The 14552-nt window shown below is 37.3% G+C and overlaps 1 protein-coding gene across 1 annotated transcript in view; it reads left to right on the forward strand.

The window, feature by feature from the left end:
* ROS1 (ROS proto-oncogene 1, receptor tyrosine kinase) overlaps positions 1-14552 on the forward strand; it is a 70068-nt gene that overhangs the window by 24316 nt on the left and 31200 nt on the right. The window contains exons 18-29 of the mRNA XM_030490640.1: positions 959-1059; positions 2564-2778; positions 3115-3269; positions 3890-4052; positions 4895-5157; positions 6043-6106; positions 6792-6994; positions 7695-7906; positions 8417-8703; positions 9606-9782; positions 12288-12505; positions 13159-13300. Of these exons, the coding sequence (XP_030346500.1) occupies positions 959-1059; positions 2564-2778; positions 3115-3269; positions 3890-4052; positions 4895-5157; positions 6043-6106; positions 6792-6994; positions 7695-7906; positions 8417-8703; positions 9606-9782; positions 12288-12505; positions 13159-13300 (2200 nt within the window). The remainder of the gene's footprint in view (positions 1-958; positions 1060-2563; positions 2779-3114; positions 3270-3889; positions 4053-4894; positions 5158-6042; positions 6107-6791; positions 6995-7694; positions 7907-8416; positions 8704-9605; positions 9783-12287; positions 12506-13158; positions 13301-14552) is intronic.

The following is a 14552-nucleotide window of genomic DNA, read 5'->3' on the forward strand; positions in this document are numbered from 1 at the left end:
GAAGATCATCTAGTTCCAACCCCCTTGCCATGGTCAGGGACACCAGACACTAGACCATGTCACCCAAGACTCCATCCAACCTGGTCTTGGACACTGCCAGGGATTGAGCATTCACAACTTCCTTGAGCAACCCATTCCAGTGCCTCACCACCCTCATGGTAAAGAACTTCTTCCTTATATATAACCTAAACTTCCCCTGTTTAAGTTTGAAATCCACCAAGCAAGGTAGATTCAGGAAGATGTAATTTGGTGTTGGGAGGGAGAATAGGTAAATGGGATAAAAAAATAACATGGTTGGCTAAATATGCACACAGGCACATGCATACTGTGAGATATTTTTAACAGTAAAACCTACAGGAGCAATCATTTAAACCTTGATTTTCTGACATACAATGTCAACAGAAATATGTCAAGAATGTGATTACATAAGGACCAACAGACAACTAAGTGATATGGCATTTGCTTTCCTGTCATCATCTTCTGCAGTTTATTAATGAAGAGCTAAAAAAAAAAAAAAAAGGCTGCTCCACTTACATCCATAATGGAAATTTAAGCTTATAATAGAATAGCCACAACTAGTGTTTGAATAAGAAGTTTGAGAGCTGCTGGAAACTGTGTTCAGAGAAGCCCCTAACAACTTATAAGCTGTGCTAGTGACATGACATAGACTGAACTTGATAACATTTAGCAGACTAATTGGTGGAAGTAAATTCTTTGTTATTCACAGAACAGATTATTAGATATCTGATTTCTATTATTGCCGCATATGGTATTGAATCTGTTGTTTACTGCAAAAGCAAGAAAACCCTATTTTGGATATTAGATCCTGTTAAAAATAAACAGAAAGCCTTGCACCATGCTACTCATGATGCCATCTAGACAACAGTTATGCCTAAGGTCTTTTACCTCAAAAGTGAAGATGTGTTCAAGTTGCCATTTGGATTTTCTGTTTTCTTAGGTGGTTGGTTTAACTTTGGATCTCACTTATGGTTTTCTTTACTGGCTTGTGCAAGATAGCCTATGCCTAAACCTATACAGAGTTTCTCTTTGCAAAGAAGGGTAAGTGAATGCATAACATGTGCTGGTATTTTCTAGGAATTGTGATACTCTTTAAAAACAAATTTTGTCCAGTGCTGGATACACTAGTTCCTAATCTAACAATAAACAGAAAGAAGAGCTAGTGATCACAGCTAGCTGATGGCAAACTACATATTGAGATGGTTGTTAACACAGTTTTACAGTGAGAGAAACATAGTATGGAAACTCAACTGAACTAAGGTCATGCTCATGAATTCTTAGACTTAGCTTTAGGAAATAATCACCATTTTTCGTCTATTTTGTCTTAGCATTACAACACCTGACAGTTTTCAAGTGCCTAGAGCTGTAACTTGTTGATCTTGCATGAAGCTTAGGACTTGAACTGACAGCACTTTCTCACCCTAGCAATCAGTATTCAGCAGGCTTTTCTTTTGATCATCCTGAGCATAAAATGGTTGTATTATTCCTGAAAGGCAAAGATTAAAAAACAAAACAAAGCCAAAGAATGTTTATGGGTCAGCTTGAATACATACTAAGACCTTGAGAAAAGTAGTAAATTTGTTCTGGAAATTGTCTTTTTTTTTTTTTTTTTTTTTTTTAAGCATCAGATTAAACTCCTTAAACTTAGTTGAACAGTATCTGTAGTTACTTGTGCTCATAACGTTTCAGGCTGGCTTTGTGTGGAATCAGATGAATTTTGTGAGTGATTTTAGACTTGCTATGGTTAATGGTAAACATTTAAAGAATCAAAATATGTTGATGTATCTTACCCAGAACATGCAGCTCCATTTTGAACCAGTTGGCAGCCATAAATCATAGTCCCTGGCATACCAGAATAGAGACATTAGAAGTAATCCATCCTAATTGACCTGATGGTATGTCAAAGCTTTTCCAAATTTGTTTGGATAACATGTGTCTAAGCTGAAAGACATTTCTGAGATGGCAAAATGATGCCTCTTACAGCATATTTAATCTCTTACCCAGACAATAATTGGGACAAAAAAGAGGCCTGTAAATTTTAACATAGAAGTAACAAGACAGAATAAATCACCACTGATCACCACAGTGAAGGAAAATGTTAAGAATTTAATAAATAGTGGAAGTTCGTTAAGGAAACTAGCAAGGTCAAATTAGTCTGGGGGCCTGCTTTAATGAAGTAAAATGAACCTTATGCTGTGAAGTAGACTGCACTGTTTCAGTGAAATTGCTGAGAGAAGGTGGGTTGATTTTTCAAAATACTCAATTTTTTACATCCATGCATCAGAATATTAAGCCATTTCATAACTGCTTTCTAATGAAATCAAAGGAATGAAGGTTTTTTTGCAGGTGTTCCTGCCATGTGCCGTTCTGAAAAGTGTTCTTCTTTAGAGAACTTAAAGAAAACTTTTTGAATTGTTTTCCTGCCTCCTACATGACAAGAATTTGAATGATGAGAAACTTACTGATGTGTCAAACATCATTGCATAAATCTTGTTCTCTCTACACATGTGTTTTCAGTTTGCTAGTTTCATACATGTTTTCACAGTTGCGGTAATGCCATCATCACAGAATTTGCAGCATGGAGTACTTCAGAAATATCTCAGGGTGCGCTGGAATACTACAGTGGTCGTCTGTTCTGGATTAATAGTCTTCATTTCATTACAACTCAGGAGGTCAATCAGAGCCTTAGCATTCCCTTCTCCCAACCAGCAAAGTTTGCAGCCTTTACCCTTGTTCACACATCACTTAAACCTTTGCCAGGTACATTATTTTCTTTATCTAAACCCCTCAATAAAGGTATTCACTGTCAGCCTATAATTCTTCATTCTTGAAATTCTTTAGTCATTTGACAAAAGGTAAGAACAACAGCAACTTATTAACAAATATATCAGGCTATACTTGGATAATGCGTAATTATAAAAGTTTATGGGTATGGCTAAAAAGAATACATGGTGGTGTTATTCATCGTTTCTATCTGATGAACAATAGCTTACAGGATTTTCCATAGTATTTCAAAGTTTTAAGTCAGGTTTGAAAAGTTTACCTATTGCTCATATTCTTTAGATTATTATTGTTTCTTCCTCTCTTCACGGACAGGAAATTTTTCTTTTACACCAAAAGTGATTCCAGATTCAGTGCCAGAGTCTTCATTCAGGATTAAAGGGAATTCTTCAAGTTTCCACATCATTTGGAGTCCCACAAATGTGGAATGGGGAACTGTCTTTTACTGTGTGAGATCGAAAGCTTTACAAGTAAGGACATTCATACTATGTATTATTAATAAGGAGGGATTCCTCCTTATTACCTACATGTATTACTGCATCTACTTGCTGATATATCTATTTTTAAACAGAAATAGTTTGTTTCTTCTCCAGCATTTGCAAATCGGGCAAGCGACCAAACTAAACTGTAAATATAAAGCAAGCTGTCCTGTTTCTCTGTCACTGAGGCCAGGATAGGAAGAACACTGGCTTAGCAGTAGCTCTGGGCTAGCTACTGGAGTGTGAAATGCCAGGCGAGGAGCTCTCAGTGCGCAAAGATATGTGAGAAAGCCTTTCACAGTAACTCAGTGACAGAAGCGTTCTCAGAGCTGCCAGTGGGACAGCCTTTGCCTGAATGTGAAATCTAGCCTTCATCCACACTTAATTTTAGCACATTTGGCAAGTTTTACTTTAAATTCAAAGGGCAGATTAGTAGCAGATTGCTGCGCATTGCTACAGTGCCACAGGAGTTGGTAAAACAACACTCACAGGAAGAGAAACTCTGTCTTGATTTAGTTGACCAGCTTGGTGAGGGGAATTTTAGAAAACTTAAAGCCTTTCTGAGATGGAAAAAAAATGTTTGATTTTATGCTGTTTTATTTCATTCACAGTCTTTGGAGAGTGAATGGTGTCTCCATCCCCATAACCTGACAGTGCCATCCTACCGAGTTGATTGGCTGGAACCATTTACACTCTTTGATTTTACCGTCACTCCATACACATACTGGGGCAAGGCACCAACAACATCTGTATCCCTTCGAGCCCCTGAAGGAGGTACTAGAATTTTAAATCCCATTCCTCATTTGTTACAGGTACTGGAAAAGATCTATGTCAGCAAGTGAAACCCTGGAGAGGAATGAGCAGCTTTCAGGGCTAGTCAGCTGCAGGCAAAGTTGCAAGGACATGTTCCTGAGTATCTTTGGTAATTATCTATTGCACACATAAATGCACACAATTGCAGTAATAGAATTTGGAACAGAAAGCACATGACAATATATCTCCCACGTGCCTATGACTATGAACAAGAAAGAGAAATTAAGATCCATTACTATGGCCATCAAAGGCTGCAAGTAATGTCTCAACCACTTATTAAATTTTTAATAAATGTTATGCACTTTTAACTTTTTACTTGTATAAATGAGTAAAAAGTTCTCATGCAGGTCAAAGTTAAGTCATCGAAAATATAGTGTTGAGTGAGTGACTGGAGCACTGAGGAAGCTTATGAGCTGCAGTAGATTTTAAAGTGGATAGCAGAGGGGATACAGTACACTCTACGTTGTGAAAATTCTTGCAGCTCCATTGTTACTTACAGGACTTAGCAAAATAGATGTCTCCAATCTGAGTGCAGCAGTGCATTTGTCTCTGTTTATGCAGCTCTTTTTTTGCGAAGCAAGTTAAAATCAGATACCTACACATCAATGAAAAACAGAAAGGAATTACCATAAAATTTTAGATATTCTTTTATAATTTACACCTTACCGATTGCTATCTTTTTCAGTCAGCACTGTGGTTGCAAAGCTCAGGCTCAAAACTAAACGAGTTCATTACGAGGTAGAGTTTGTGTTTTAATAGGAGTACTTTGCTCTGTGTTTTTTATCTTTATTTTTTTTGTACAGTTCCTTCAGCCCCTACAAACCCTAGGATATATGTGTTACAAAATAACCCACACGAAAGTAGTGACACAGTCTCTGTGGAGTTCAGGTGGGACAGACCTGAAAAGGAAAATGGAGTATTATTGCAGTTCAGGGTTTACTATCAACTCTTGAGTCAAAGTGACGCTGCTAACACTTTCACAGAGTGGAACATGAGCAACGTTAAACCCACCCTGACATTCTTTTCCCTCACGGATGTGCTTCCCAGCCTTACAGTAAGGTTTCAGGTATGAAAAATTACTCATCTTATCTCATGCTAGATGGTAGATGTTATCAGTGCAGCCTGATGTGTTTGCCTAGGAGATGTTATTGGGCTTGGGGCAAGACTTTGTGGTTTCTGCTTGTGGAACTGCTGATTCACTGTCTCACCCTTGGATATGCAGCTTAACCTTTCTCAGTATTGTATTATTCCCTAAATAAGGTGGAAAAAAATGCTCCAGAATTTTATAGGTTTGGTGAAGCCCAAAAGAAACTTTTCTAGAGGTCTCCTAATGTCACTGCTGAAAGCTGGAAGTTAAACAAGATTTGACTGAGCTGGTGGAGGGTGGCAGGCCATTAAAACAGAGCCACAGATCAAGAGAAGTTCCACTGCTGGAAAAATGCAAGGACTCACATCTTACATAAAAAGAGATTTCCATATTACCATTTGTCCAGACTGCATGATTTCATTGTGATAAGAAGTTTGGAACACACAGAATGTGCGCTTGAAAGGCAAGTTAAAAGCATGAAGGCCTGTAATAGACCAGGTACCGATGGAGGAGAACACCATGTTGGTTGCAACATCAACCAACAGTAGGAATTGCTCCAGCCTAGGGAAGGAGGCAAGACTCTCTGGTGTCCTTCAAGCTCTAATTGATGACAGATGCAGCATGAATTGTCACACTCTTGGCCACTGCTTAAAATTCTCTTCATAGCCACGGACCAACCCTGAATGTGACCTTTGAAATGACCAGCACAGCCTTAGGTCAAATAGAGCACATGCATATATGTTCCTAGCTGAGCAGCCAGGGGACCTGGTTCCATTTCTGTCATTAACTCTGACTCTTCAGGCTCTTGAATGCAATCATTTTAGCTGCTACTTAACATATGTGTAACAATTTTCTGCCCCACAGGTGCAAGCCTTCACCTCTGTGGGTCCAGGACCTTTGTCTGATACAGCAGAGAGGAACTCATCAGGTACAGATGACTTGGATGCTATCTCATTGTTTGTGTGTAATAGCTGGTAAAATCAATGCTACAGGAATTTAGTATTCTGGTAAATAGCCTCTGACACTGTGTGTGACTTTTGTTCCACCCTACAGTAGACACCACAGAGGGAATAGTTAGAGCTTCTGACATGAAATCATTAACACATTTCTTATCATTAGACTAAATTTCAGGAATTTCAAGCCTTTCCTCAAAACTATGCTGAATTAACTTTTCTAGGCAAACCCAGGTGGTGAACTGTTAAAAGCACGTGGAACAGCGTGGAACAGCGGGTTTTGATCTGTAATCCGCATACTGATAGAGATCATAGAATATTTCTAATTGCGCAGTGAAAGGTAACCAGGAGAGTCAGAGATCTAGTAGGGATCATAGGCTATTTCTAGTTGGGCTGTTAAGGTAACTAAGTGAGCAGATCTGTTTTTACTAGGCTTAAATTTGTCAGGTAAGCATCCACAATGCCACTGAAAGAAACTTAGGAGTTTGCATGTGATGACAAGAAGGCATCTCATTATTTTATTTATTGGCTGTGGCATCCAGGCAAATATAGTTTGTTCAGGGCCATTATTTATTTTTATCTTGTACTTGTTTTCCTTATGAGTGGCTGCTGTTGTCTAAAATGTTTTTTGTAAATCCTGCTGTGCCCTTTTCATTTCAGATCTTTTCCCTGTCCCAACTCTTATAACTGTTTCTGCCAACAAGTTGTATCTTACTGACATAGACAATAATCATACCATATGGGAACTTTCAGCACAAATAAATGTAAAGGACATCTGTTACACTGCTAATGATGATAAAGCGTACTATATTGTAGAAGATTCGATCTTTCTTCTGAATACACAGACTGCTTCAAAGTTTGAGGTATTCCTTTGTTCATTCCCTTTCTTGAGACAATCTCAGAAAATACGTGGCCATTATTGTAATTATTTTGGGGCTAATAATGTTTTTGAAGAAGTCACAGCTCCATATTTGAAACAGAAAAAAAGCAGCATGATAAACAAAATACAGTAGGGAAACAGAACTGCAAAGACACAATTTTCTTAATAGCAGTTTGTATGAGATGTCATATGAAAGAGATTAGCTGGATAATTTTTCTTTCGAGCAGTATAATATAATATAATTTTTTTTTTTTTGTCATCAGTAGCTATTAGAATAGGCCAGAATATGCCATTGGTAAAGTTGTCCTATTAAACACTTATGATTTACTGGCATCTGCTTTGTTCACAAGATATTTCAACAGACATTTAATTTAAAATTCACGCTATTCGTACAAGAAATTTATTTTTTGTGTAAAATGTAATTTAATTTAGTTTAATTTAATTTAATTTAATTTCAAGAATATGGAAGAACATGGAAACAACAATTGATATTTGTGAAATAATAGTTTTCATTTATGTGAAAATACTGTAATTTTCAATCCATGGCATCTCTTTATATTTTGACTTCTACTTGCCAAGTGGAAATTTTTTCAGAAACAAATGTATTTTCATCATGTCCCAGCATCAGGTGGGAAATTTCTGCTCTCAAGCAGTTTTAGTAAAGTTTTTATTTTCTTCCGAAGTTTTTCAAAGATGCGTATCTTCACAATGCCACAGCCATCACAGTTGACTGGATTGCAAGACATCTCTTTGTTGCCCTGAAGACACCATGGAGTGAAAATCAAATATTTGTTATTGATCTTGAGCTCAAGATAAAATCTCTAAAAGCCTTGAACATACAGTTGGGTAGAAGCAATTCAACTGTATCATCTCTGTTGTCATATCCTTTCTTAAGGTAAGGCATATATTACTAGTAACATTTTAAAGCATATTTTAAACATGATTTTCATGAAGGCATCAACTGTTAAGGACCAAAAAGGACTTTTCTAGTATATCAGTCTTTTACATTGTGTAAATCTCACAAATCTGCAGATGCAGTTCTACTTTTATACTGCTAGATGAGCTTGGCCAAACCTAATTTCAGAAAGATGTGTATGTTTCAGTAAAGATTTCAAATGACATTTAAATACTGGTAAGTTCTTCTATTTGAGTGATGCAAATGAAAGTCAGCACCAGACAACAATTTTTTACAGTAATCATTTTATCCAGAATCGTCAGTTATTGTGACCTTCCATTAAAAAGTATCCCTTAAACACCTAGAATCACTCTGCAAGTATGCTGTTGTAGTTACCTTGTTTTAAATGTTTGGGAGGTTTGTGGCTGTAGTCACTAACAGGACTGCATTGAGGGCAGATTGTTCAGATTGAAGTTTTTTCTACTGTAAGCAATGCATTTTATTTGATAGCCGCTTGTACTGGATGGAGGAGCTTGATTATGGCAGCCGCATGTTTTATTATGATATTCTGAATAACACCATGCACCACATTTTGGGATACATATCAGTAGAAGAACAGATGAGGAACCACTGCACCTGTAACGTGGCAGAAGCAGAGCTAGGAAGACCTATGAGTATAGATGTGTCTGACTCCAAGAATCCCCAGCTGCTCTTTATCAGAGGAAGAGATGAAATATGGGCCTCAGATGTGGATGGTTGCCACTGCTGGAGAATTACCAAAATACCAGGTTTTCAAGGTCTGAGTGCTCTGTTATGTTTCTAGGTAGTTTGTGATTCTTGCTGTCTCTTGCATCAAACAATGTTCATTTCAGCAAAGTAGCATTCGTGAAGCAATTTTTATAAAATTGATTTATTTATAGGCAAGATGGACAAAATGTGTTATGTGTTTCCAGTTGTGTACCCTGTTGATACAAACTAGCAGAAAGAGTAGTGTGAGGATATTTACTGATGCAAGTGTATATTCTACTAAGACGTAAATTAAATGGAGATGCTATAGCATCAAGTGTTACTAGTCAAGAGATTTCACTTATAGCACTAACACATTTTGCTAGTTTCATATTAGATACAGCTATTACAGTTTATTTCAATTAAAAGATACTATACCATCATAAGTTATACCTGAAAGTGGTATTGCAGACTCCAGTATGTGGGGAGAGTACTTCCTGCATGCCTTCTATGACAACTGTCTATGTTGCAATTCTTGCAATGATAACACTTAATCTTGGTTGCTCAGTTTTCAGCTCAATTCAGGAGGAGTGCTAGTAAAGCTATTCTGTAACAGAGGAGATGTCTTAATTGTTCCTGGGAGATGGCAGAGCACTGTGGTTTTCATCTTGGAAAAACAATTGAAGTTTCTATAGACAACTCCTGTGTTTGTTAGCTGAATTGCAATTCTCATATTTATGGACGATAAAAAGCCTTCAAATCTACACTTGTAAACCGAAATAACAAAGTGTCTCAGCTTCATGAGACCTATTGGAAAATATCAGATATCTGTTTTCCAGGGGAGGTCTTTGAAGATATGGTATGACCAAGATACCTATATTGACTCACTGTGAATACAAGCACTCAGCTGCTCTTGTAACATTGCCTGCTCAAGGTTTATTCTGAAGCTTAACTATATGATGTTTTCCTACAGGTAAGAAAATTGGCAGCTTGACTGTAGATAAGAAATTTGTATACTGGAGCACTGAAACAAAGGAGTACGCTGAAATTTGGCTAGCAAATAAAGAAAGAACAGAACATTTTCTTCAGAAGAGAGCAAATCATGAGCTCAAAATCTTAGCCTACAGTTCAGCCACGCAACTTTATCCAGGTAGAAGGGATTTGGACTGTTTTGTAAATGTAACAAATTTATTTCAGAGCATGTATTTGACTTGCAGATCATGCTGTATGTATTTATGTGAAGTATGCTGTATGGATCCAGCAACCTTCTAGAGGGAAACAGTTCACCACGTACATTTTTAAAAAGATTAATATAAGGACTGGCATTATGTTGATTCACATGGAAGGCCATGATGATGAATATTTCCTATGTTTCAAAGGCTCATGATGTTAACTCCAACCATGCCTGTTTTCAAAGTTGTGTCAGACCTGGAGATTTAGAAAAAGTGCACATTACAGTTCAGAAAAAGAGCAAATGTGTCCACAAAGTGTTGTAGCAAGAGTTTGATAATGACTCCTATTATCAAATTTCTGGGTTTGTTCACAAGTATGCAATGCTGTAAAAATGTCTGCTCTACCAAAGACAAAGAGATAAGAGCTCTTCTTATTGAAATGATTTGTAAAGAAGTACCTGAGAGGCAATTACAGCTACCATTACAGTAGACTCAGTTTTCCCTTAGAACTAATATTTTAAACAAACAATCGTGGAATGACAATGAAAGAAATAAAAATTAGTTTTAGTAGAAAGTTAGGGTTCATGGTACCTATAGGGGTTGTCTTTGCAAATGCAGAGGCTTAGAACATACCAGCTACTAGCATGATAAATATATTCAAAATAATTCTTTAACTTCAGTTTTGCATTAAAATTTGAAAAATATATAAGACAATATTTTAACGGGATGGACATCTTTGGAATAAAAGAATTTCACATTGTTTTGGGCAGCCAGTAGAATTACTCCTGCCTTCAGCTGCTCTGACCAGTGCCCTGGCTATCCTTACCAGCACTTTGGGCAAGTTTGTTCTCATGAGGTCTGTGTAGGCTTGGCATTGGTGCAGGAGCCTGGTTTGGACCTGGTACAGAATGTACCAATCCCTATCCCCAGGGATAGCGTTTCCTGCAAAAGCCCCAGGCTTAGCTGGTACTGAACGGGAAGAACTGAATTTCAGTCCAAAGGGATTCTTTCTACCCAGAGACCTTCACAGAGCCCTTCTTATTTACATTGACTGATTTAAATATATTTGGAAGAATACACAGCCTTGGCATTTGAGAGGGGAAGGCAGTGCACAGAATTATTCACACAAGTTTAAGATAAAACTAAATGAATGTACTAAAATAAGAAAAAATATTTTCTTCTCCTTCTCAATACTGAAAGCAAATGATGTATATGTGAAAAACTGATGTTTGCAAAGACCAGCTGGGTTGACTGACATGCTTTTTACTGCTTTAGTGATGTGAGCAAGGAGTACTGCTAGAGTTCCCTTTCATTCTAACCTACTTAATTGCCATCCAGAGATGTGATGTCAGTTGACCATTTAACACATCAGAAGTACTCAGTGAAAATTATTGTCCTGTCACAGATTCTGTGAGAGAATGATTTCTCTTCAGGGTTAGGAGGAAGGGGACTGAATTGAAGGATTGACATGAAGGGGACTGAATTGAAGGGGACTATAGTGAAGGATTTTCTTGTCAGGGTAAACATATTTCTATGGAACTGCCTGACAGAAACTTTAACCCTGAAAAATGACTCAACTCTTTATTCCATCTGGGACTTTCCCCATGGGAGTTTTACTACTCTAGGTAACTATAAAATAGACAAAGATTCAACCTTACATTTATTTCTGTAAAACAGACTTTTTTATTCTTCTCTCCTCACATGCATGACCCTGACTTTGGTAGGAATGGTGGCATTGTTCATTTAGGGAGAAAAGATCTCACCAATGAGGTCAGTTGTTCTGGCAGAAGGGCAAACATTTGTCCTTGTACCATCTTCCCCATGCATGCCCCTTAATCTTTTCCTTCTCAGCAGCAACAGCATTTAATATATTTTTTTAATTTGTTTTTAAAAGTACATCAATTGATTAGGGTTTTTCTTTTGTTACTTTTTGTTTACTGTCTGAAAGTAGTTTTTGATTGTTTTCTCCCTATAGACTTTTCTCCTCTAGTTTCTTCTTCCTTTTCCCTACAAACTCCTTTTCTCCTTCCTTTCCCCACTGTTGCTATGAACTTTACACACAAAAAGCTGTTTGGTAGAAAAGAGAGATAACATTTAATTGCTAGAGAAAGGTACTCTATTCATATCTGTCTTTCCTGTGACAAACAAGTTCAGACTCATTGGTGTGTACTGCCCTTGATAACACAGCAATTATGACCTGTATTTCCAAGGTATTTAGGTACTTAAAAAGAACCTAAATTCTTTAGTAAATCTGTATCTTATCAAAGATAAATGAGACTTTACCTTGATGACCTCTATTTTTATGTGCGTGAAAGTCAAATGGAGTACAATCAGGTGGTGGGTTTTTTCTGTTTCTGTTTGTTAAAGCAGAGAGAATACTTTGTGGTTATGTTTTCTAATAGGTGTGGTGGTAGAATCCCGTGCAAGTTTGGTTTTCTCCAACAATAATTAATGTTTGAAAATTTTTTTGTTGTCTTTCTTAGATAAAAGATGTCTGATTCCATTCACATACATTGAGAAGCCTACTATCCTTGATACAGCGAACACCAGTTTTATGTTGAGCTTGCCATCTGTCACACCACAGCAGCTATGCCCCAGCATACTGCAGCCCACACCAACGTACCTTGTATTTCTTGGACAAATGACTAACAACCACAGGAACTCAAATTACTGTTTGTCTGCTTTACAGCAAAAAACATTGGTATGACTATTTTGGAACAAAAATGCACGTGGTATCATATACATAAAGGAATGTGATATTTTTTCTAGTCTTTTTATAAACCATTCTGTAACATTCAATCTGGGAGTTTTTCCACTTCTACATCCCCAACAGTAATTTCCCTTTCTGTTTGGTATTTGTTAAGTTAGCTTTCCTTTGTGCAAGTACTCCTCTACTTTTCAACATGCCTTTGTTAAAATCCTGTTGAAACGGGTTTTCAGTTTCTACTTGTAAGAAGTGCAGTTGTGGTTGATATTAATCTGTTTAAATAACTCTTATGACTGTCCAGCAACCAAAAGTCTTGCCTTTATGTGTTTTGTGGTAGTCATACTTGCCTTTGTAAGTTTTACTTCTCTTACATTTTTCTGACTTTGCCATTTCCTATTGAAGTACCAGCTACTGAACAATGTGGTGTTGTAGCCATGCTAATTACACCTCAGCTTGGTTTTTGTATGTGTTTTCTGTAGTGACCTATTACTCAAGCTATCATTTTAACATTCTTTTTTAAATGCTAAAGTGTATTAGAATAAAAAAGCACTACTGTATTATTAATACTTGTTACATTGACAGATGATTAGTGTGATGTATGAACCTCTTTTCTAAGAGTACATATACTATCTGATTTCAAATTACAGGAATTTCAGGGGCCTATAGCCATCATAGACAACCTACAGCCATTTTCAAGTTATGTCATACAAGTCGCATTGAAAAACTACTATTCGGATGAGGAAGTGCTGCCTATGGGAAAAGAGGCAATCGGCACAACTCTGTATGGAGGTTTGTTTCACATTTTATTCTGATGTTGAACAGAATGCTCATCTTAGTTAAAGGAAGGTGTGTGTAAGTTTGGTTTGCAAATCAGAAAGCACAGAAAATTTCTGCTTAAAATGTAATCTGTGTAGATCTTTACAAGGTTTTGGAAACCAGACTTGATGAATCTGTAAGATTCATTGCATGTATTTATTCTTTAATGCTTTCACTCATGGGCTTCCTGAGGTAGGATAAACTATGATTAAAAGTGGCTAAATGGTTGCAGTTTCTGCCTTGGACTACATTTTTAATAAATTGTGTTTGAATGTGTTTGAATTGACATTATTTTCATAATTACTGTTTCTTAGAGTAATGCAGATTAGATTTATTGTGAACCAGATTGGAAAGACAACTCTTCATTTTCACTTCTTTTGGCCTGAATGCAAATATCAGTTTCAAGAACTGATGTGCCCTTCTTGGTCCCTTTCAGACTAGAAGAAGAAAGCTAGGAGCAGTGTTTTGATCTTGGATGTTCACTGTGTCATTCAGGGCAGAGCACGGACTGGTTAGGGATTATTTAAAATATATAAATACATCAGTAAACTTATATAATTATGTCAGAAGGAAGCTAAGAAACTTCAGTAGGAGTAAGTGGGTGAGAGAGAGTGGGTGAGAGTCACTTCATCTTGGAGTAAAGGCCAAAATATGATGGTAAGTGTGGTGGGTTGATCCTGGCTGGATGCCAGGTGCACATCATCCCCTCCTCAGCTGGACAGGGGAGAGAAAATATGACTAAAGACTCATGGGTCGAGATAAGGACAGGGAGAGAACACTCACCAATTACTGTCACAGGCAAAACAAACTTAAATTTGGGAAAAATTGATTTAACCATCCCAGTTTCCCCAAATCTCTTGTCATCTCCCAGAAAAAAAAAAGACCATCTGAAGATGCATGCTATGTCTTTGCATGTGTTGTTTTGCCTTGCAACCCAACCCAATAGAAGTATCTTGTTCAGCACTTCTTCTTGTTTTGGATGTGTATGTGTGCACGTGCACACTTATCTCTGTTTTCATGAGGAGTTGCCTTTGTACTGCTCTTCAGACAATTTTTTCATTGTTGGAGTGATGCTGCTGGACTCAGTTGATGAAAACATGGAAAGCTATAATGAGAGCTAGCTATTTCCTGTAATACTCATAGCAGTTCCTTGCTCTTCTGTTGTGCAGCTGTGCTCCATTTATTGTGCCTGGTGTCACCAGCTAGGGTCAGCTTGATCCACACA

The sequence above is a fragment of the Strigops habroptila genome, chromosome 6 (genome assembly GCF_004027225.2).
Source record: "Strigops habroptila isolate Jane chromosome 6, bStrHab1.2.pri, whole genome shotgun sequence".
Lineage (NCBI taxonomy): Eukaryota > Metazoa > Chordata > Aves > Psittaciformes > Psittacidae > Strigops > Strigops habroptila.